Source organism: Monodon monoceros, unplaced genomic scaffold, assembly GCF_005190385.1.
Source record: "Monodon monoceros isolate NGI ecotype Baffin Bay Population unplaced genomic scaffold, NGI_Narwhal_1 Super_Scaffold_18, whole genome shotgun sequence".
NCBI classification, from domain to species: Eukaryota; Metazoa; Chordata; class Mammalia; order Artiodactyla; family Monodontidae; genus Monodon; species Monodon monoceros.
This window is the reverse complement of record NW_021703774.1, coordinates 161,333,802-161,357,220: the sequence shown is the minus strand read 5'-3', so window position 1 is coordinate 161,357,220 and position 23,419 is coordinate 161,333,802. Positions and strand designations below refer to the sequence as shown.

The window sequence follows — 23,419 nt, the reverse complement described above, 5'->3', positions numbered from 1 at the left end:
CTCATTCCACACACACTGTCCTTGCTGTTCCTCAAACCCACACTCATGCTCCCACATCAGTACCACTTTGCACCATCTGTTCCACTGCCTGGAGTGCACAGTGGAGGGAGTGGTCCACCCTGGGTACAGGCAATAAGGGGATTCATTGTCTGTAGAGAATTTAAAACAATTAAAGCAACTAAAAGCCCATCTGCTTTTTATTATCATCATGTGCCAGCAATTCTAAACAGTGTCACTGACACAATCCTCCTCCTGAAAGAGGCAGACCGCTCCCACGGCCCTGCCTTCCATCTGCCACTGTCCTCAGATACCCATGTGACTTGCAAACCTGCTGCCTTCAGCTCTTTACTCAAAAATTATTTGCCCAGGGAAGCCTTCCTTGGCCAACCTCTCTAACACTTTATCCTCCCTCACAGCTATTCCTGTCTGCTTTCCTCATTCTATTTTTTTCTCCATGGTACTTATCACTATCTAACACACTGTATCTGGTGCCTATTTTATTGTTTATTGGCAGTCTTTCCCTCTGGAATAGAAGTTCCACGACAGCTGCATTTTCCCACTGCCTAGAAGAGTGCCTGGTACACAATAGGCTCAGAATAAATATTTGTGAAAGGAATGAATGAATGGTAAGGAACCCTCAGTCACACATAAAAATGAAAGTCTGTGGAATTCCCTTGTAAGACCTGAAGAAGTCTTGCATTTTTAATCTCTTTGTGGTCCCCCAGGAATCGTCAGCTTGGAATACTCATTTCTTGAGTTGCCTCTACTGGGAACAGCTCTGGTTTCTGGCTCTAGTTTCCCCTGAGCCCTTCCATGCAACAAACCCAGGCTGAATTGAAGTTTTTGAGGAGAAGCAGTGAACTCTCAAAATCAGTGCCAAACCCTCCCCCGGACCAGCTAAACTAAAACATTGAAGCTGCAGAGAAGAGAGGAGATGGCTTTGAATTAATGCAGCTTTTTAAAACAACCACTATGAAAACCATAACAAAGCAGGAAAAGGCTTATAATGCATTGCCCACAGTGGGCTTTCCGTCTCTGGGAACTGACCTCTTTCCTTGACAGTTTTTTTTTTTTTTTTTTTTTTTGCGGTAAGCGGGCCTCTCACTGTTGCGGCCTCTCCCGTTGCGGAGCACAGGCCCCGGACGCGCAGGCTCAGTGGCCATGGCTCACGGGCCCAGCCGCTCCGCGGCACGTGGGATCTTCCCAGACCCGGGCACGAACCCGTGTCCCCTGCATCAGCAGGCGGACTCTCAACCACTGCGCCACCAGGGAAGTCCTCCTTGACAGTTTTTACCGTGGGAACCGCCTTCATAGCATTTGCTTGCTATGTTTAAATGTTTAGCATAGACCACACTTTTGCAACCCCATTTTGGCCTGTCTTTAATTTTTTTTAATCCCAGAAGCTTTATCAAATGGAGACAGAGCCCTCCCCTTTCACCTGCTCAGCCCTCATCCCCGAGGTCCCTCCTCACAGCACCATGACTCACATTGAAGACTTCCTTGCCGACCATCCTCGTGGCACTAAAGGCTGTCACCTCTATCAACGTCATCAAGAGCAGCTGCAGCAGGTTGACCCTCCCCAGGATGACACCCACTGAGATCAGCACAGACGTAGCGCTCATGGTGGATATCTGAATACTGGGGAGAGGGGGCAAGACAGGGATGATTGAGAAGGAAGGGTGCCTCCCATTCATTCATCCACGCATTCAGCAAACACTTGTTGAGGACCTACTCTCTGCCTGAAACTTTTCAAGAAACTGGGGATGGAGTAGGAGAGCAAATAGACAAGATTTCCGCTCTCATGGGGATGGAGGCTGCCGAGTCTGGGGTCTCCTTCATCCCCTCCCCCACCCTCAGGATGGCAGCCACACTCTGGTTGATCTGCATACACTCATCTGTACCGAGGATGCTCCGAAGTTCTCATAGGAATGTCTGATTGTTCCCACGGGACCGCTTCTGGGATCTGACTACTAGGATTCTGCCCTGGGCTTCTCTTCTGCTGTCATCACTCACAGATGCTCAATAGAGGGCGCTCTTCACCTGCCCGCCCATCCTTCAGGCACCACCACCCTCCTCTCTCCCTCTCGCTGTAGTGGAAAGAGACTGGGTTTGGAAGTAGGACAAGCCTGGCTTCCAGTTCCAGCTTTTCCACTTGAACAGCTATTTAATCTCACTGAGCCTGTTTCTTCATCTGTAAAATAAGGAGGATGATAATACTTATCTCATGGGAGTGTTGCGGGGATTAGAAGGAATAGTCGTGCATGTGTGTCTCGCACACCATGACTGGCACAAAGAACTAACTCAGTGCTATTACTGATTCCTTCTTTCCCTTGACAAGTGAGCAAGCTTAGTGCAGGGATTCAGAAGGAGAAAACAATTTTTGTTTTCAAGACACTTACGATTAGGCTGGGGAGACAAAGCGACATCATGACCCTGTCAATTAAAACCATCTGCAATATCATGAGGCCAGAGGGGTTCACTGGAGGGAGAGAGCAATGTGAACTGGACTCATCAGGGAGGGCTTCCTGGAGGAGGTGGCACTGAGCTGGACAATCCATTGTGGTTAAGCCAACCCACCCTCCTCTGGCACTTTGCTGAGACCACCCCTCCCCCCGGGAGCTGATGATGACGATGCCTCAACCACCACCACCACCATAATAGTGATACAGTAATAATAATAATCTATGGAGCATTACGTATAACAGGCTTGCAAGTACATCACCTCATTTAAACTTTAATCCTCCAGGTAGCCCTCTGTAAATGGTGCTAGGGTACCATTCAGTACCTCCATTTTACAGGTGAGGACATTGAGACTGGAAGAGGTGACTGTTTTGGTAACGGCCACACAGCTAGTTAATGACAAATGTAAGGTTCAAACCCACCCATTTGGCCTGGATCCAAAGCCTGTGTTCTGAAGTCTGGACACAGACTTCCCACTGTTTGCTGCCAATGTAGTGTCCTACTTAAGGCTCAAGGACTTCAGAGGAAAAGCCAGAGGAGGCCAAAGGTATGGGGAAGGAGCCTCACAGGGGCCAGGAATTATTTGAAATGAAGGGTCACTCAGTGCTTCACTGTGGCTGGCCATGTTATCTTTTGGGTAAGCACTCATTTAACTGGCAAAAGCCTAATTCAAGAGATTCTGTGCCAGTGGGAGGATTTCAGACCTCAGGGGCCAGTTGGGACCAGGGAGGTATTAAGACAGTGAAGTACGGTACTTAGGACAGTCTTGTTCAGGCTGCCACGGTTGGAATCCTGACTCAGCCACTTCCTGGCTGTGTGGCCTTGGGCAAATGACTTAACCACTCTGTGTTTCCATGTCCTCATCTATAAGAGAGGCAAGGCCTATGGAGCTGTTGGGAGGGCAAAGTGAGTCAAGCAGAGTAAGGGGGTTGGTTATTGCTATGATAGGCCCTCCAAGACCTTTTAACATACAGCATTAAAAATATCACAACTTTCAGGGTTCTTTTTATTTTCATATTTGTTCCAATAACCATTTACTAAGTCCTTACCATGTGAGGAAAACAAAGGAGGACAAAATTGAATAAGACAGGCCCCCGCCCTGAAGGTTCTGGTCATCGGTGACTCAAGGCAGAACCGATTCAGTGCCAAGTCAGGCCTCGAGCTGGTGAGGCGGCAGGAGAGGGAGAGGGCCGTCTGAGAGGCAGGCCTGGACACCGCCCACCAGCCCAGCCAGAGCAGGAAAGGTCAGGAAGGAGCCCATTGTGAAGCCAGCCCCATTGGGGGTCACAGCTGGGAGGACCCAAGTGGTCAGGGCAGGGCAGGGGCGTTCACTTGGGCTGTAAATGGCCTCTTCTTGTCTTTCCGGATTGACAGATTCCTGCAGGCAGGACGTCAGAAGACGGGGGCAGCCTGGAGATGCCTGGAGACTCAGGCTCAGGAAGCCAAAGGCTTGTGTGACCTTAAGCCAGGGCAGCAGAAACACCAGACCAGGACCACCCTATTGGAGTTCCCCCAGAATGCCCTTTGTCACTTCCCAGGTGGTTACTGGGGGGGTGGGGGGGAGGGTTATTGAACCCCATGGGGATCAGCTCTAAAATGGTTTAAAAGAAAAAAGGTGAAGAGTTTTTTTCAGGGCCCGTGGGGAGCTGGCTACACTGTGTTTCTTGTCAGGACCACTCTGCAGTGTGTGGGAAAGGTTACAGAGTTAAAACTGAAGTCACTTCCACCAGTTAGCTATGTGACCCTAGGCAAGTGTCTTACGAGCTCTGAGCCTCTAGCTCCTTGCCTGTACGCCACATCAGACCCGTACTTGGAAGGGCTAAACAAACAATGTTTGTGAAGTGCCCAGCACAGAGCCTGGTTCATGGAGAGATGTTTAACAGCAGTGCCCAGAGGTTTAGTAGGGTCTCAGAGGGGAGGGTAGAATGGCCTTGAAGGGGTCCCCAAGATACCTAAGGTGGGATTTACCCATCATCTGGGCAAGACAAAGTTTCAGAATTGGATAAAACCAAAAACCAATTTTTATAGAAAAATTTTACCTGGTTCCTCCTATTAAGTGTGAATGACTTTTTTTGCAGGTATGTACAACTTAATGTATGTGTGTGTGTATATATATACTCTTGTGTAACCATCACGCAGGATAACATAGAGAATGTTTACTGCACCACGTAAACTTCTTTTGTGCCCCTTCCTAATCAATAAACACCACCTTCCTCAGGTAACCATTATTCTGACTTCTAGCAACGCAGGTTAATTTTGCTAGTTCTTACAAAGGCATCTAAATAAATCAAAGTTAATTTAAAGAAACTAAAGACAAGGCTATTTATTGTCCACCAGCATTTGAGGACTGAGAGTACTTCCTTCTTTTCAAGAGACTCTCTGTCTGAGTGTGAGATTTCTATTTCTTTTTGTCTAATCTCTATTAATTTTTTCTTTGAACTAATATTTATTGTATAAGTTTATGAAATCAAAATCAACAAAAATGAAAGGATACAGGGTGGGCTGTAGATCTGGGCCCCTTGTGATGTCACAGAGTAGGGTTGTCAGATAAAATAGAGGATGCCAGTTAAATTTGAATTTTAGACAAACAATGAGTAATTTGTGAGTATAAATAAGCCCTGAATATTGCATGGTGCCGGTGCTAGAAAGGGAAGGGGACAAGCCAGCTCTTCTAGAATCTGCCCTCTTGGGCCCCAGACTCCCAAGGACCCAAAAGTGATCCAGTGGCCGTCCAGTTACCTGGAAAGATTGAGGACCATCTTCCTAAGGGAGAGTTGGTTCAGGAAGCCATCCAGCAGGACTGTCAGCTGCACCCCGAGGGCCAGCACGAAGAGACTGAAGGCCACGCTGCTCCAGCAGTGTCTCCGCAAAGATGTGTTAAGGAAACCCAAGCCAAGGACTGCCATGATGATAACATCCTGGAAGTCTGCTCAGGGAAGAGATGTCGAGAAGGAGGAGGAGAAGCAGAAAAGGTGGAGGGTTGTGTGAAATTGGAGTTTTACAGAATGGCAGCTGGAAGGGACATTGAAGATCATTGAAGAGTGCTTAGTCAAGTTATTTCCCCTCTTTGAGCCTCAGTTTTCTCATCTGAATAATGGGGATAACACAGACATACCATGCAGATTTGAGGGAAGGTTTAACTGAGCTAATGCAGGGCCTGGCCCATACTGAGTGCTCAGTAAATGCAGCAATTATTGTTATTATTAAACACAATGATATGAACACGTGTAGAGCATCAGGACAAGTCCTTGCACATAGCTTACAATCAGTAAAGGTACTGACTCCTGCTTTTGAGGATCCGGTTCAACCTCCTGATCATGTGTGAGAGAAAATAAGGCCACAGAAGCTGGTGACTTAGCTCAGGTCATGCAGAAGAGGGGGCAGAAGCGGGTCTGGGGGTTCATAGGCAAGAACCAAAATTATCTTCGCAGAAAACGGCTCTCTCCCTTTGACCCCTGCTGAAAGGGACCTGGTGGGCCAGCAGAAAGCACCAGAGCCACATGGGTGACCCTCCCCTTTTCTAGCCTCGGACCCTGCACAGGGGCTGCTGTGACAGATGAGCGCAAGGGACTTAGCTAATGTTCCGGAGGGGACCAGCAAAAGGAAACGGGCGGATGCTTTGAATTAATTCCAGGTTTGCAAAATGGATAACAGTTTGGGCTCTGGAACCAGATAAGCTTGGGGTCATATCAGGGCTCCGGCACTTTCCAGCTGTGTGGCTTAATCTAGTTATTTAATGTCTCTGAGTTTTAACAACAGCCGACATTTATTAAGTGTTTATCAAATGCCAACACTGTTTTAACCACTTCACGTAAACTATCTCATTTAGTTCTCACAAGCATCCTGCAAGGTGGGTGCTGGTTTTTTTTTTTTTTAATATTATTTATTTATTTGTTTGCCCCGGGTCTTAGTTGTGGCCGGCGGGCTCCTTAGCTGTGGTATGCAAATTTATAGTTGCAGCAGGCATGTGGGATCTAGTTCCCTGACCAGGGAATGAACCTGGGCCCCCTGCATTGGGAGTGCGGAGTCTTAACCACTGCGCCACCAGGGAGGTCCCAGGTACTGTTACTATCACCATTTTACAGACAAGAAAACCGAGGCACAGAGGGGTTAAGTAACTTGCTCCAGCTGGTAGAGTTGGGATTTCAACCTAGACGGTCTGCTCTGGAGCCTGTGCCTTGAGCTACCGCACTATCTACCCTCCTGCTTTTCTCATCTATTAAATGGGAAAAATAATCGCACCTCTCTCGTCAGGTTGCCAGAATCAAACAGTGTGAGGCACATAATTGCTCAGAATAGTAAAGACTATTTCATCAACAAACACCAACTATGTTCATACGTGTACAAATGCCTGGAGAGAGATCTTGAAGGAATTTTTTGCCCCATGGAGATTATCTCTGGGTTTAGGAGAGTTTTATATTTTAAAAAATTTTCAGTGTTAAAAATTTCTACAACCAGCACGTGGACAGTAAGTAATTTTCTTTTAAAGGAAAAAGCATGGGCTTTGAGGTCAGACAGTTCTGTTTGACTCCACCTCTATCGCTCCCTATTAGGTTAAACCACATTAAATTGCCAACATTTGACCATTTTGACCTACAAAAATGGCAGTTTTTATGTTTCAACCTCTTAGCGGCACGGCCTTGTGGGTTGCTTACTTTCTTCATCAGCTAAATATGAGCAATTATCCCCCCCGGAGGGTGCTGGGAGAGCCAGAGGAAGTAATGTTTTGTTCAAGAGCTTGGCACCATGCCTGGCACATGGAGAAAGCTCAGAAAGTGGTGGTTATTCAGCACCAGCACCATCATCACCGTCACAGCAATAAGAACTCACCTGGTCTCCACCCTTGGCTCTGATAACAAGGAAGCTCTCATTTCCAGATCTCTCCAAAGCCTCTTCAATTTACATTTAAATTCACTTTCATTGAAAAATCCACATACCTAGAATCTTGCACATAGGACTTGGGTGGGTGTTGACGATCCCAGGTCAGTCTGACAAACACTGGGTTATAGGAGACCCGGGCATCTCCACAGGATCTGGGGACTTGGAGTGGGTGAGAAGTGGGCAATCAGGAGGATTCAACTTCTTTCACCTTTTTTCTCTGACATAAGGGAGGGGGAGGCAATGTTTCCATCTCCTGCTTGCATCCCCTTAGGAATGGGGGTGGAATGGGGGTGGGCAGGGCACATTTTGTATAGGGGCTCCTCTTGGGATCCCTCAAATTCCTTCAGGAGCCGAACAGGAAACTATGTATACAAAGGGTACAATGTGTATTAGGGAGTGGTGAGGGCTATGGCCAAATGGAGACTGCGAACCCCACTTTAGATATTCAAATTCAATCTTTTCTTAAACACTGCTGTTAAAAAACAAATAAACTAACAAACAAACAAACACATCCACCATCTTGCAGCAATGCTATATGCAAAGGGTCCAGATTTATCAAAGTTTCCATGAGTAGGGGGATCTTGCATTTTCCTCTCATTCTACAGGGGGACCAGAGACAGCCTGTGACTTACTTAAGGGCACACAGCATGTCAGTAGCAGAGCCAAGCTCTGGACTCCTGGTGCAGTGCCCTCCCATCAGGCTAGGCTGTCTCTTGCTCTTGTTTGCCCGCAATGCACTAAAGGACCTTGGGCAAGTCCCTTGCCCTCTTTGGGCCTCCGTTTCCCTATCTGTAACACATGGGAGTCGGACTTGATACTCTGTAAGGACCTCACCGCTCTGGTGTGTTCAGAGGAGGGGGGCAGTGGGTGGGGAGGGGAAGGGCACCAGGATTACGGCAGACGTGGGGCTCTAAAGATAGAAAGTCAGCGCCTCTTGGTTGGGGAGCTTTATCAGGCACAGCTGCCACGCCTGCTGCCTGGTATAGGCACTCAGGACCCTCCTCCCAAGACCCCACAGTGTCCTTGAGGGTGGGGTTGTGCTTCGGCCAGGGGGATGAAATTAGGGTGGAAGTTCCTGGGAGCTGTTGACAGAGCACATTCACCCCAAACTGGTCAGTAAATCACATTTGATTTCAGGGTCCCTTTACTCTCACCCCGTGCATCCTCCCATTTCCTCTCCCAGCCTCTCAGGGCTCTGGCCCACCCCTGCTCCTCCCATGTCTCACGACCTGGACCCCAGCTTCAGCGCTGGGTCCCAGCTCAGGGCATCCCCACTGGTGCCAGCCTCTGCCTCTCAGACCCTGCGCTGAGCCCCTCACCAGCTGCTGGTCTGACAAGCTAATGATGCTAAGGTGTCCAGGGGTGATAAAGAGAGGATTGCTGCAGGGGCCCCAACAACCGGGCCCCAGAGGGGAGTTTTACATACTGTCTAAGGCAGGCCTTCAGAAGTTTATGAAAGTCCCATGACTTAGAGAAAGTCTAACCTGGGAGTCCTGCAGGACAATAATTACCATCACTGTAACAGCGGGCACATACATGGTGCCCGCCACATACCAGGCACTCTTCCAAGTGCCTGCCAGCCTTAACCTTCAACAAGCCCATGTAGGAGGTACTATTTATTATCCCCATTTTACAGATGGGGACAGGGAGGCACAGAGAGGTGCTGTAATTAGCCCAGGTCACACAGCTAGCAAATGTTGGTGGCAGAGCTGAATCCTGACTCTCTGGGCTTAACCACTATACCATCCTGCCTCTCCATACATTCTTCGCTCTCCATAGTGTCAAACGAAGAGTGTGGGCCTCTGAGTCAGGTTGTCAGAGTCCAGAGTCTGGCTCTACCTCTGTGTACCCGCTTGCTAGTCTGTAAAATGGTCTGAAACAAGAGCACCTGCTCAGAGGTTTGCTGTGAGTACTGAGCTCGCTGGCTCCTTCGAATTGCTTAGCCTAGCGCTGGGTGCGCGGTAAGTGTTAGTAACTATTATTCCACACCTGCCACTTGTTAGCTGTGACTTCAGGCAAGACTGCTCCCCCTTCCTTCGGCCTGGCTGCCCCTGGGAGTCTCACTCTGTGTCCCCACCCACCCTAGCCCCTCCCTCTGGCCTGCAGACACGTCAGCATCGTCAGCTCTGAAGCCAGGCCAGACTTCTGTCCCTCAGGCCCTGGGCTCGGCCTCCACACCGTGCTCCCCACCACTGACTGGGAGGACCTGACTGCAGCCCCTGTCAGGGACCATCCACGGAGCCCCATGCTGCCTTCCCCCTCCCCGCATCCTCTCACCCCACCCTCACCTCTGCAGCAGCCTGGGAAAAGAAAAAGAGATTGCCCAATCAAAGGGGCAGTCAAGGCTGAGATATAGAAGGTACCAGGATTTGGGGGTATTTATATGTCACTGGCAAAGCCGCTCTTGTCTTTTAGTAGCTCTGCTTACTGCTTCTAAGGCGTATGGGGGCAATTGGGTGGTAGCCACAGTGCAGGGCCCAGGATGGTCCCCCAATGTGGCAGCTTGCAAGCAGGCTCTGTGTGATAGGTTGTCAGAGTAATGGCCCCCAGTGAATCAAGGTTTCCAGTGTAGACCCCTCCCACCTGAGTAGAGCCTTGTGATTGGCTTTGGTTAATGGGACATTAGCAAACACCATACAAGCAGAGGCTTGAAAAGCACCTGCTCATTGGGGCTTGCCCTCTCTTACTGTGGTAACACATTTGCTGCCATGTGAAAAGTCTGGGCTAGTCTGCTGGAACCACATGGGCTAGCTGCCAGCCAGCACTGACTGACGAACATGCAAATGAGGTTATCTGAGGCCATTCAGCCACCTCCAGGCTAGAGATGCATAGTGACCCTAGGTGAAACTGACAGAAGAACTGCATCCCCAAATACAGCCAAAACTGCTGAACCATGGAATCACAATCAGGAACAAGTTAGATGATTTCTGTTTTGAGCCACTAAGGTTGGGGGTGGTTTGTTATGCGGCAATAGATAATGGATGCACTTGCTTCCCCCAAGCATCTCACAGGCGCCTGAACCCCAAGCCCAGAATGAACATATCATTGTTCCTTTATCCCACAATCTGCCCCTCCCCTTGTGTCTCTCGTCTCAGGAATGAGCTCCTTCATCTGCCAAATCTCACATATGAAGCCATCCTTGACTCCTCCCTCGTTTTTGCCAAGAACAGCTGATTTTATCTCCTAAGTAGCTCTTGAATCTGACTCTTCACTTCTCCTCTATTGTCCCTGCCCATTTGGCCTCATCACAGGTCATCCAGGCCAGTGGTCATCAGAGTAGGGATCACACCCCTCAGAAGATGCTCCAGACAATCCATAGGGGCTGCTGGAAGAAGAGATATTAGCACTCTAGTTCTATTCGTTTTTACTAACAAAATTAAGAAATTAAAGTTTATTCATAATAAAAGATAATACTCTTTATCAGTCTTGGTATGTGTTCATTCTTCTAATCCTTTTGACAGCTAAATGAGTACTATCATCGTGTGACAGAGGCAGAGAGAGGTTGAGTGATTTGCCCAGGGTCTCACAGCTAAGAAAAGGCAGAGGCAAGATGGGAATCAGTCTAGCTCCAGTAGTCCTCAAACTTCCATGAGCGTTAGAGTCACTTAGAGCGCTTGGTAAAACACAGATTGCTGGGCCCCACCCTAGAATTTCAGGTCAGTAAGTATGGATGGGGGCCCAGGTATTTCTAACAAGTTCCCAGGGGATGCTGAGGTGGCTAGTCTGGGGACCACATTGTGAGAACCACTAATCTAGGCTCTTCTACCCCTAAAGGCACTTGGTGAAGTTTGCAACTCTGCAAGCATTTAATGTTGAGATGAACCCAGGAGCCTCCTCTCACTTGCTCAGGATGTCAGACAGCTTAGTCTCCTAGCTTCGGAAGGTGTTCTAAGGGAATATTGGGCCACTGAGCAGGGGGGTGACGTGTTTCTCTATATTCGTCATGTTGCGACTGATGACAGGGATTTGTTTTTTTTTTAATTTACCTCTATATTATGGAAAATTTTAAGCATACACAAAAACAGAGTAGCATGGTGAACCTCATGTACCCATTCCCAGCTTTGATGATTGTCACATGGGGTCAATCTTGTTTTTATTATCCTTGTTTCCTTTCTTCTTCTTTTTTTTTTTTTTTTTTTGGCGTGAAGCAGACCCTAGACAACATTCCATTTCAATATGCTTCTCTAACAAATAGGGCTCACTATTTGTTAAATTGTTAAACCTGTTTCTAAATAAGTTAAAAACCACCCACTATGCTATTATCACACCTAACAAAACTAACAATAATTTCTGTATATTATATAATATTCATGTTTTATTCCAGTTTCCAGATTGTCTTAAAAATGTCTTTTTTAAGAATTGGCTGGTTTACGTACGACCCAGCAATCCCATTACTGGGCATACACCCTGAGAAAACCATAATTCAAAAAGAGTCATGTACCACAATGTTCATTGCAGCTCTATTTACAATAGCCAGGACATGGAAGCAACCTAAGTGTCCATCGACAGATGACTGGATAAAGAAGATGTGGCACATATATGTAATGGAATATTACTCAGCCATAAAAAGAAATGAAATTGAGTTATTTGTAGTGAGGTGGATGGACCTAGAGTCTGTCATACAGAGTGAAGTAAGTCAGAAAGAGAAAAACAAATACCGTATGCTAACACATATATATGGAATCTAAAAAAAAAATTGTTCTGAAGAACCTAGGGACAGGACAGGAATATAGACACAGATGTAGAGAATGGACTTGAGGACATGGGGAGGGGGAAGGGTAAGCTGGGACGAAGTGAGAGAGTGGCATGGACATATACACACTACCAAATGTAAAATAGATAGCTAGTGGGAAGCAGCCACATAGCACAGGGAGATCAGCTCGGTGCTTTGTGGCCACCTAGAAGGGTGTGATAGGGAGGGTGGGAGGGAGACGCAAGAGGGAGGAGATATGGGGATATATGTATATGTATAACTGATTCACTTTGTTCTAAAGCAGAAAGTAACACACCATTGTAAAGCAATTATACTCCAATAAAGATGTTTAAAAAAAAAGAATTGGTTGGTTTAAATAACTTATCGTTTACAGGGACTGGGTTAGATTAAGTGGATTGACAGATTGCTTCCTAGTTTTAACTCAACTAACCTTCACAAAATGGACTAATGGCTCAAACAACTCCTGCCAAAAAAACACAGATTGAAGGCAGATCAATAATGGCAGCCAAACATACAGAAACAAAAGGGCAGAGTGATACTTCTCCTCGTGCAGACTCTCGGTCAGCCACATTCAGAGTTTAAAAAAAAATGTCAATCTAACCATATCTGACAAGAAGTCAAGCAAGATAATTTGAAATTGTTAAGAAGACCCCGAGGAACGGATTGCCATCCACTATCATTTATTTATTTATTTATTTATTTGGCTGCATTGGGTCTCTGTTGCTGCACGCAGGCTTTCACTAGTTGCGGCGAGTGGGGGCTACTCTTCATTGCGGTGCGTGGGTTTCTTACTGCAGTTGCTTCTCTTGTTGCAGAGCACCAGCTCTAGGCGTGCAGGCTTCAGTAGTTGTGGCACACGGGCTCAGTTGTGGAGCACGGGCTTAGTTGCTCCGCGGCATGTGGGATCTTCCTGGACCAGGGATCGAACCCATGTCCCCTGCATTGGCAGGTGGATTCTTAACCACTGCGCCACCAGGGAAGTCCCCACCCACTATCATTAACAGTAACAATGGACCTTGCCTTAAGAGTGACTGACACCATTATGATCAGTAATTTGAAAATATTTTATATTTACTTTTGATTTCTTTCAAATTTTCTAAGTTGTGTACATGTATAATAATGTACAAAATGTATTCATGTAGCGGTACGTATAAATATGGTGCATGCTTGAATAATGGTGTGCATGATCAGAAAAATTTGAAGCCCCCTGGTCCATACTACACTACAGCCTCCACACTGGCCTTCTACCTCAAGTCATGCTCTCTTCCCCATCCCCATGCCAGCCCTGGAATGGCTTTCTCCATAACCCAAACCCAAACTGATCACACTCCTGCTTCCTATTAGATCAAAAGTATGAAGGGCAAATTTCTCACTCAATGCAATGGGTCCACCACACCCTGCTTCCCTATTTATGCTCCGACAGCACTGCACTGTTGAACCCCAGATTGGTGCAGTCCAATGAGTGTACACACAATGGTTCCTGCTGAGCCCTTGACCCTCCATTTTCACATGGTAACTCCTACTGAGCCTCCAAGTCCTGGCTGGGCAGTCACTTCCCTCCAGAGGCCTTTCCTGACATAACCATCTCCCTGCATGGACTGTGGGCCCTCCTCTGTGCTTCCATACCAAGTGAGCACCTGAGGACACTTATATCTATTATATGTTAGCAGCACAGCCTAGGTGTAAAGAAGAGGGACCCTGTACCCAAACGACAAAGTTTCAATGTCGGCTCCTACGCCTACTGATTATATGACAAGAGACTCAACCTTACTGTAAAATGGGGTCGTGAAGCATCATGGTTAAGGGCATGGAAACTCAAACCAGGCTGCCTAAGTTTATTTTTTCCCCTTAATTAGTTTTATTTATTTAATCTATTTAATTTTTTTTAATTTTTAACTTTTATACTGTAGTATAGTTGATTAACAATGTGTTAGTTTCAGGTATACAGCAAAGTGATTCAGTTATGCATATACATGGATCTATTCTTTTTAAAATTCTTTTCCCATTTAGGTTATTACAGAATATTGAGCAGAGTGCCCTGTGCTATACAGTAGGTCCTTGTTGGTTACCTATTTAAAATATAAGGCTGACTAAGTTTACATCTGCTGTACTATTGCTAGCTGAACAACCTAGGGCAAATCATTCCATGTCTAAGTGCCTAGTTTCCTCACAAGAACAAAGGAGATCATAATAGTACCTGTCTTGTAGAGTTATGGTAAAGCATTTAGAATAGTGCCTGGTACCTAGTAAGTAATCAATAAATATCATCCCTGATTAGCATGCGTTTGGATCTCACATGGTTTGTAATACAGGGTTGAGGGAATGAATGAGTGAATGGATTGAATTACATTGTACCGGATTAAAAAGAATTAAAGTAAATTGAAATGAATTAAAATTGTGCCCAGGTCTCACTTGTCCAGCACTGAGAGCCCTCTCTGGGCTAGCCCATTAAGCAGTATAGGGACTTCCTTTCCCAAGTCATCTCCTTGTCCTTCTTTCCACTGCTGAGGGCCCAGGGATGCCTTCCCTTTGCTTCCAGTTAACTAGTTAATATCAATTAGAAACAAGCAAGCACTCAGCTAGGCTCAAGTTTCAGCTTTGTCCCAGGGACTTCACTCAAGGAGGCCCTTCCATTATCATAAACAACATATTGACCCACAGATATACTTGAAAACTCATCTCAACTTTTAAAAAAAGCAAAAGCCACACCACTGTGGATGTCTGTCTTGTTTAGAGTTGTTCTCATCACAGTCTATGAATATTTTTAGCTGCGTATAAAATAACAACCATCCTACATTCCCCTTCAGCCAGAGCTTATGGCTCTGGATTTGCAGGCAGAAAGCAGACTTCCCAGCCCCTAAGTGAGAGGAAAGCTTCCAAAACGAGGGTGGCACAGAAATGAGAAAAAGAGACAAAAAAAGGAAACGAAATCCCCCAAACCCAACAACAACATGAAATTCATTGCTTTTAAGGAGAGAGAAGCGGGGGTGGGGGAGCAGAGAAGCAGAGAATTGTGATGACCATTTGGCAAAGGGAATTCTAGGAACACAGAAAAGGAGGCCCCTCCCTCTGCCCTGACAAATCAAGGGAGGCTTCATGGAAGAGGTGATGGTGACACCGGTCCTAAAGAAGAGACTGTATTGTTGGCTGGGTCTTTGTGCAATGAATGGAAGAGGACGAGGGAACCCCTTTCCTCGGAGACTTTGTGGAAAGGAGCCCCTAGGCCCTTGGAGGACCACAGACCTCCTCTTCCCCTGCCCCTGCTATTTGCCTCTGTGACCACCTCCCCTCTGGACACTCACCTCGATAGGTCCTCATGAGCTTCTTCTGTTCCTTTACAGAAGTTTCATAGGAGGTGAAAAAGAAGAAGATGAGAATGAGAGTCACCTCCAGCATAAAGGCCCACAGGGTCAGCGGGCCCCGCACAGACTTTTGGTACTTAGAGCCCATCCTGTGTCCGTCTCTGTGCGTCAGTTCCACCAGCACCGGGCATTACACCTCGGCTCCACACCCACTCGGGGGAGGGATAGGGGAGACACCCGCCAAAGGCCTTATCTCAGGCTTCAAGGCTGGCCCTGCTGGCCTGTCTATGGAGTTAACACAGGAGCAGAGGGGCAATGACAGGGAGGAGGAAAAAAATGCATTTATTCCAACATTAGCTGATTCATTCAATCATTCATTGACTTATTCATTCAACAAGGAGTTGCTACATTCCTACTACAGGCACTGTGCTCAGTTGAAAAGAGGGCATTCATTCACTTGATCCCCAAACATGAGAATCCTTCTCTACCCCTTACTTCGTTTACCTTCACTATATCTTGCAAGAATGGCAAAGAATAGATCAACTCAACACCTCTATTTTACAAATGGAGAAACTAAAGCTCAGATGGGGCTTTGGATTGGCAAAATTTCTCTTTAAAACCTTACCACATGTCAGAGAGGGCACCAAGTGGGCTCTTAAAAAGGATATATTGAATGAATGAATGAAAGCAAAGAGCAATGCTAAGCCCTGGGGAGGACACAGGACCCACAGAGAACTAAGTCCTCAGAGCTACACAGTTGAAATTATTTTTATTTGAAACTGTATTTAAATTGACCTGTTTCTAAATCTCTTAAGGACAGGTGGGAGAAAAGAAAAGAGGCTTGGGTCCAGCTCTAGTAAAACCCTGGTGAGGCTAAAATTGTCCCCCATTCTGGTCACTTGCTCACAGAGCATCCCAGGACTCTGCCTGGGGCATGAACACTGCAATTCATTTGAGGATGGCCACCGGCCTTAGCACGCCCAACCCACAATGGAGGACAGTCCCCTGGAATAGGATTTAGGGCACCTGAGATCTAGTTCTGACCCTGCAGCTAACTTTTCCTGTGGTCACATCCATTTGCTCAGCAGAAGACCTAATACATAGTAAGCATGGAGAAAGGGAGGGAGGGAGGAATCAAAGTTTTTTACCTTCTGCACTGGCCAGCTACTGGCCACTGAGTATAGACTGAATTTATGGGAGCCCAGAGACTAAAACTTGGCTAGGAGTAGCAGGGAGGCAGATTTTGACCCAACATGAGTGGATACTTTATTGACCATTCATGGGGTAGTGAGCACCCTGTCACTAGGGGAATGCAAGCAGAAACTGATGGTTGCTTGTCAGAGATGTCTGGCATGCGATTCATATCTGGATCAAGGGAGATTCTAATCACCTGGTAGAATCTTGTCTTTTTGTTTTTAGATGAAGAAACCGAGACACAGAAGGTCACACCCAAGGTCATACAGTCATGGGCATCAGTCACTTCTTGCTCAGCACAGCTTTATTTACAGAAGGGAAAAAATTGAGAATAACCTAAATGTCCAATAGTAGAAGACTGGTTAAGTAAACTACAGGACACACAATCTGCCACCCATATGATGGTTCTGAACATGGGGGAAAATCCAGAGGAAAATGCTTTTAAGGTTTCTCAAAAATGGCACAGAGGATATATTATTTGGTGAAAAAGGAAATTACAGAACAGTGTGTAAGTACGATCCCACTTTTGTAAAATAATAATGCCACAGTATGTTAAGACATGCATAGGAAAAAAAAAATGGCTGCAAACCACTACCTGGTTACTTTTGCTTTAGGTATTTTCGGGAGCTAAAATTTACTAAGCACTTAGCATGCTAGGCACTGTCCTAGGCACTTTACATGTATGAACTCAGTTAACTAGCCTGTGAGATGGGACTATTAGCCTTTACTACAACAGAGGAAGCTGAGGCACAGAAAGGTTAGGTGACTCGCCCAAGTTCATGGGGCTAGTAAGTAATAGAGCTGGGATTTCAACCCGGGCAGTCTGACTTGTGCACCTGGGTGTTGAACCACTTAACTTTAGCCCAGATAACTTCTAAGTCTTCTTCCACTTCTAAAAGTCTAGGAATGTAGGATTCTAAGGCTTCTGCTATCTCAACAGTAAATAAGGGAGTAGGTGCCCTGGTCTCTAGAGATTGGTCAGCCCTGGTTCTGATTTCTGGTCCTTTTCTGGCCATCAGCACTTCTGATGAGCTGGGTTTCCTTAAAGAGGGACTCCCCTGTGAGGGCGATAAGTGAATGTGACCCCTGTTGGCATGGGTCCTGTACCAGCAGGTTGTAAACCAGGCAGCCCAGGGAAACCAAATGTCAGGCAGATGAACACCAAAGGTTTCCAGTCGCTGCCCGCCCCTGCGCCTGGAGCCCCTGATGGTTGCGTTTCCCAGCTAGCAAACTCAGTGATGACGGCAGCTGGTTCTCACAGAGGCATCCTAACCCACTGTGTGTCCTGATCCTGCCTCAGTGAGGGATGGACCGCTTGACAAGAGGGCCAAGCTCCTCAGTGAACAGAAAGGCTTTTTTTATTAAAGGGAGGGGACCCCCACAGGTGGCCTCTCCCAGAAGACTGGTCAAAAGGGGAGTTTTCTGTCTTCCTCTCTAACTCTTGCAAAAGACCCCTGTTTTCTGATGACAGTTCCAGCTAGTGTGACTCCAAATCTTCAAGGCAGGGCCCCTAGTACAGAAAAGCACAGGCGATCTAGGCCAGAAATGTCATAAAGCAAATCAAATGTTAATTGTTGACTCTAGGTGGGAGGTGAATGGCTTTTCACTGAACATTTCTTTCAACTTTTTTGATATATGTTTGAAATTTTTCATAACAAAATGTTGGGGGGAAAAGGTTCTGTGTGCACCTGCCACTCCCTATGCCAAAAGCACCCCTCCACCCAGGTATCTGCATGTTCCTGCCCTCGCTGACCCAGATCCAAGCAACAGGAGACCAAGGACTTTTGACTGTTGTATCCTCAGCACCTGATGCTTAGTCCATAGTAGGTGCTCAATAAATATCTGTTGACTGACTAACAACTGCCATTTCTGGAATGCCAAGCACTGGACCCGGCATTTTGCGTACATTATTTCATCTGCTCTCCCCCTCAAGCCTGTGAGTACAGGCATCACCACTCCCATTTTACAGATGAGAAAACTACGGCTCAGAGAGGTGATGTGAATGCCCAAAGTCACAAAGCTAATAAACAGCAGAGTCGGAACCCAACCCACATCCATCTGACGCCATGGCTTGTGCTGTTAACTTCTTTGCAATTCTGCCTTCCATTAACTAAACAACTCACAGTCTCAATTTCCTTGTGAGTCAAATAAGATGAGCTGCTTTGCTTTCCTCACAGAGTTATTATAAATGTGAGACTATGTAAGCATGCTTGGCAACCTGTGTTTCGGAAATGAAGGTGAGCAAGTGGTGCCATGACTGTGGCCTCCTGTTCTGAGTGACCAGGCTTCCTCCGCGTGTGATGAATCAAGTCAGAGAGACTGCAGCTTTCACGTGTAATCTCGCGTTTTCTGTAAGAAACAGGACTCTATGAGAATACTCACCAGGCCCTCCTCACCTGAGCCAAGTATTGTAAAACTCAGTCATGAGCAGTGACCAAGGAGGTAGGTAGGCCCTCCATCTCCTCTCTGGAAGCTTGTCCAAACCAAGGGTTTGATCCTGCTCTGGGCATGCCTGGTTAAAGTGTGGCTAAGTCAATAATTTATTCATTTAACAAACATGAGCTTTGGAGTCAGGCAACATGGGTTCAAATCCTAACTCTGCAAATTATTAGCTGTGTGACCTTCGATAAGAGTACCAATATCTCTGAGTCTGTTTCTTTACCTGTAAAGTGGAGAAAATCAGGATCGATCTCACAGGGTGGCTGTGAAGATTAAATGAGGTAATGCACATAAAGTGTCACATGTGTAGAAAACACTCCATAAATGTTAGCATTATTATTATGGCACAAGCTTGGCATGTTTACCATAGGAAACTTCAAAAATGCAAAGGTGCATAAAGCTTACATAAAGCACCCATGATTTCATCATCTCCCCAAACCAGCTCTACTTCTTTGTGTATATATCCTTTCAGATTTTTTTCTATTCATGTGAATTTATGCCTTTTTTCTTCCCCTACAAAAAAGGGATTATGTAGCAAATGTTTAGTAACTTGCTTTTTTCATGAACAGAATATCACAAGCGGTTTCCAAGCCAGGAAAAAATCTTTCTATAACACTATCATGGTGGATAAGAGCCCAGGCTCTGACACCAGACTGCCTAGGTTTGAATCCTAGCTCTATCACTTACTGTGTGACCTTAGGCAAATGACTTAACTTCTCTGTGCCATAGTTTTCTTTTCTTTTCTTTTTTTTTAATATATTTATTTATTTTTGGCTGTGTTGGGTCTTCGTTGCTGTGCGTGGGCTTTCTCTAGTTGCGGTGAGCGGGGGCCACTCCTCGTTGCGGTGTGTGGGCTTCTCATTGTCGTGGCTTCTCTTGTTGCGGAGCACGGGCTCTAGGCGCACAGGCTTCAGTAGCTGTGGCACGTGGGCTCAGTAGTTGTGGCTTGCGGGCTCTAGAGTTCAGGCTCAGTAGTTGTGTGTGTCACAGTTTTCTCATCTGTAATATGGCACCAGTAGTAATCTCTTTGTCACAGGACTGTTGTGAGGATTAGATCAAAATGTATATGATACTTAGAGGAGTGCCTGCACATAGTAAGTGCTATGTGTCATCATTCTCCATGGCACACTGATTTCCACAGTAAGGATGTGTGATCATTTGTTTGACCAGCTCCCTTTGTGGGATAGCTGGGCTGTTTCTAAACTGTTTCTGTTCTAAACATACTATGAACATCGTTCATTAACAGCGTTCTCTGGGGGATACAGACACACGTATAGGAGGTGGCCATCCAATGTCTGGATTTTTCTGTGACTCACGTGGGACAGGAACAAAGCTCAAGGGAGCTGGGCCAGCCGTGCCTGGCGGGTTTGAGGGGATCGAAGCTGCTGAAAGAGGTGGGTATGCAATTTCCTCATATGTGAAATAGGGTGTGATGATCTCTCTCCAGGCTATTCTGAGCTATTTTGAGCTCAGTTGAAGCTCACATGCCAATCCCAACCCCTTGGCCATCAGAAAGTCCCAGGAGAAGAGGAGGAACAGCCCTGAATTCCTGTCTGGCCCTTGGTCTTTTGAATGAGAGCAAATGATTTCCTCTTCCCTGTCTTACTCATCTGTAAAATGGCCACTGCTGATCTCCCCTGCTTCCTGATTGGTGGTGGCAGTGTGGGGAACTGGGGAGCTCTGTGTCAGGCCTCATCTCAGCCCAGTTCTGTGCCCTTAGGATCCCAAAGGGTCCTTTCAGGTTGCAGAGGTGAAAGGCTGGAACTTGGCTGGAGCCAGAGGGGCTTGGGCTATGGTCGGTCAGGAAAATACAGGATCCAGCTGGGACAGGAGGTGTGAGAGGAAGGGAATGGAGAAGGGCAGACTTACTGTGGCCCGTCCTAGGGCTCTTGACAAGGAGGCCTTTCCCATCAACCCACTCCAGCCAATCATTAGATCAACAATCCTTACCATCAAGAGCCATGTACAGGCACCAGAGCACCAAGGCTTCATATTGCTCAGCTCGTGACTCAAGCCAAATTCCTTTACCATACCAACTGCATGACCTTGTTTTCTCTGAGCTTCGGTTTTCTCATCCGTAAAATGGAGCTAACATGTTCTGTTTCTAAACATAGGGCTTGAAGTGTCTCCAGAGTTGATCTTGGCACAGGGCGGGCTGGTGACTCAACTCTGGACACCAGTGAGTTGACATTTGAATTGGGACTGGAACCCAGACCTCCAGATTGCATCATCTTGGGCCAACCCTGGGATTCTCTCTGCCCTTCCTCTGCTCTCAGATAGTCTGTTGCCCAATAGTAACTCCCAGCCACATACTCCAGTAACACCCAGCCACTCCACACTTCTCCACATGGAATGCCCTTGCCAGGAACCTATTTGATGGCAGGCTAGACAGTGAGCTCCAGAAAGCTGGCATGTGTCCCCAGTGCCTCTCTCATCTTTTCTCTGGATTATTCACCTACCCATTCCGCAGTGTGCCGTGGCACTGTCCTAGATGACAGGGACCCAGTGAGGAGTGGAAAAGACCACAGATACGGCCCCTAACCTCACAGAGTTGACTGTCTTAGTCCCTGGCCCAGGTAATCTGGAAACTTGCAGTCATGGAGAGGAGGGCTATTCAGGTTGACGAACCCCATGGAGTCTGGAGCCATGACCTCACCATGTACCTATGCCTTTCAGCCTCCAGTCATATTGATTTAGGTTCTGCCTGTATCCTTCTCCATGAACCAACCTGCCCTGGCAACTGCAGTCTTTTTCTGTGGTTCCAAGCAGAGCATTTCACAATGACGGACAGCCTTGGTGAAACTTTGAGCTCACAGAGTATGTTATCCTTGGCTGCCCGGTGACACTTTATCAACGTGCTGGAGTAGAGGTGAAGGAAGAAAACCAAGTATACTGTTAACAGAAATGACTTGCTCTTACCTACTGTATGCCTGGCCCTGAGAGTTCATCATCTGGTAAGCCTTCAAACAAACCTGCGTGAAAACAGAGGCTCTGAGACATTCAGTAACTTGCCCAAGCTAGTAAGTGGCCAAGCTGGAATTTCAATCCTGGTCTGAAAAAGCAGGTATTCTTGCCATTTTTCTAAACTGCATCTGTACAGGGTATGAATCCAATCCCCAAGAAGCTTTTCATCTAGGTGGATGGACAAGCCTCACCCAAGAAACCACAAGTTAGGAACAATACTGACAGAGATGCTCTCTGTAGAAGTAAAGGCAGGAATGAGGGAAGATAAGGTTGTACTAGTGGGTTTGAGGACAGTGAATAGATAAGGCTTGCTTGCCTGAGGAGGCCTGGAAAATAGGGGTGGGTCCCCATTGTGACCATCTTTGGATGCCGTAATAGAGAGAATGGGTTTTCTCTTTCAGGCACTGGGTGATCCTTGAAGATTTGCGACAGTATAAAAGAGCAGCAGTGGAGGGTGATGCATTTGGTGTAAATTACAAGTTCCTTCTTGGGGCAGGTTTTTATTTCAGGGGTGATCACAGGGCAGGGAGAGGTCCATGCATCCCAGGACAAAACAAGACGGCATCTGCTTCCTGTAAGTATTTAAAATGTGCTGTAAGACCATCTAACTGTCCCACTGTTGGTGAGTGGTTAAGTTGGTACAGCCACTTGACAGGAGATTTTGCATTCATCAGAAATATTTAGGAAGGGTGCATTAATTATAGCATGTAAAAATGCTTATGTTAGCTAAAGAACAGAATACAAAATTGAATATTTAATATGATCACTATTCTGCTTAATAATAAAGGCAACAGTAATAATATATCATCCATGGGGGAAAACTGGAAAGAAAGGGGAATATATAGAATGCTAACAGTAGTTGTGTTAAGGTGATGAGACCCATGGGTGTTCCCCCCAACCCAGCAACTGTGCTACATTTCCCCAGTTTTCTTTAATTACATGCATTCCTCTTTTTGACATACATTCATCTTTTTCTTTCTCTTAAAAATTTTTTTTTTGTCTTTTCTGTTATTTTGCCATACCTACGTTGCAGGGGTAAATGAACAAATGGATGCAGAGCACCTAGCACGGTTCTTGGCACAAAATCGGGGCTCTAGGAATGTTAGGTGAGAACGGTCGCTGGCCCAGCATCCCCGCATCTTCAGACCTCTGCCCGGCGTCAGAAACGCTCCCGAAGCCGACGCTCGCCGGGTCCAGCAGGCGCGGTGCCCGCAAAACCCGCCGCCCAGCCCGCCCTGCGTACGTGGAGCCCGGGCCGCACCGCCCCACACACCTCCTGCAACCTCGCGCGACGTCGCGCTCACCCACGGCCCCGCCCCCTGTGACACCACCTCCAGGAGGCAGGACTGCAGCGGCCCCGCCCGCGCCTCCGATAGGCCGCCGCGCTGTCACCGCGTCGGGGGAAGCTGGCAGGGCGTTGTGTGTGTGTGTGTGTGTGTGTGTGTGTGTGTGTGTGTGTGTGTGT

The 23,419-nt window shown here is 46.8% G+C and overlaps 1 protein-coding gene across 2 annotated transcripts in view; it reads right to left on the bottom strand.

Moving 5' to 3' along the window:
• LOC114898726 (RH-like protein) overlaps positions 1-15,505 on the bottom strand; it is a 33,010-nt gene extending 17,505 nt beyond the window's left edge. For both annotated transcript variants that reach the window (XM_029228703.1, XM_029228702.1), the window contains exons 1-3: positions 15,358-15,505; positions 5,200-5,386; positions 1,488-1,638 (exon numbers count right to left, since the gene is read on the bottom strand). In XM_029228703.1, the coding sequence (XP_029084536.1) occupies positions 1,488-1,638; positions 5,200-5,386; positions 15,358-15,505 (486 nt within the window). The remainder of the gene's footprint in view (positions 1-1,487; positions 1,639-5,199; positions 5,387-15,357) is intronic.
• Positions 15,506-23,419: the final 7,914 nt, after the last annotated feature.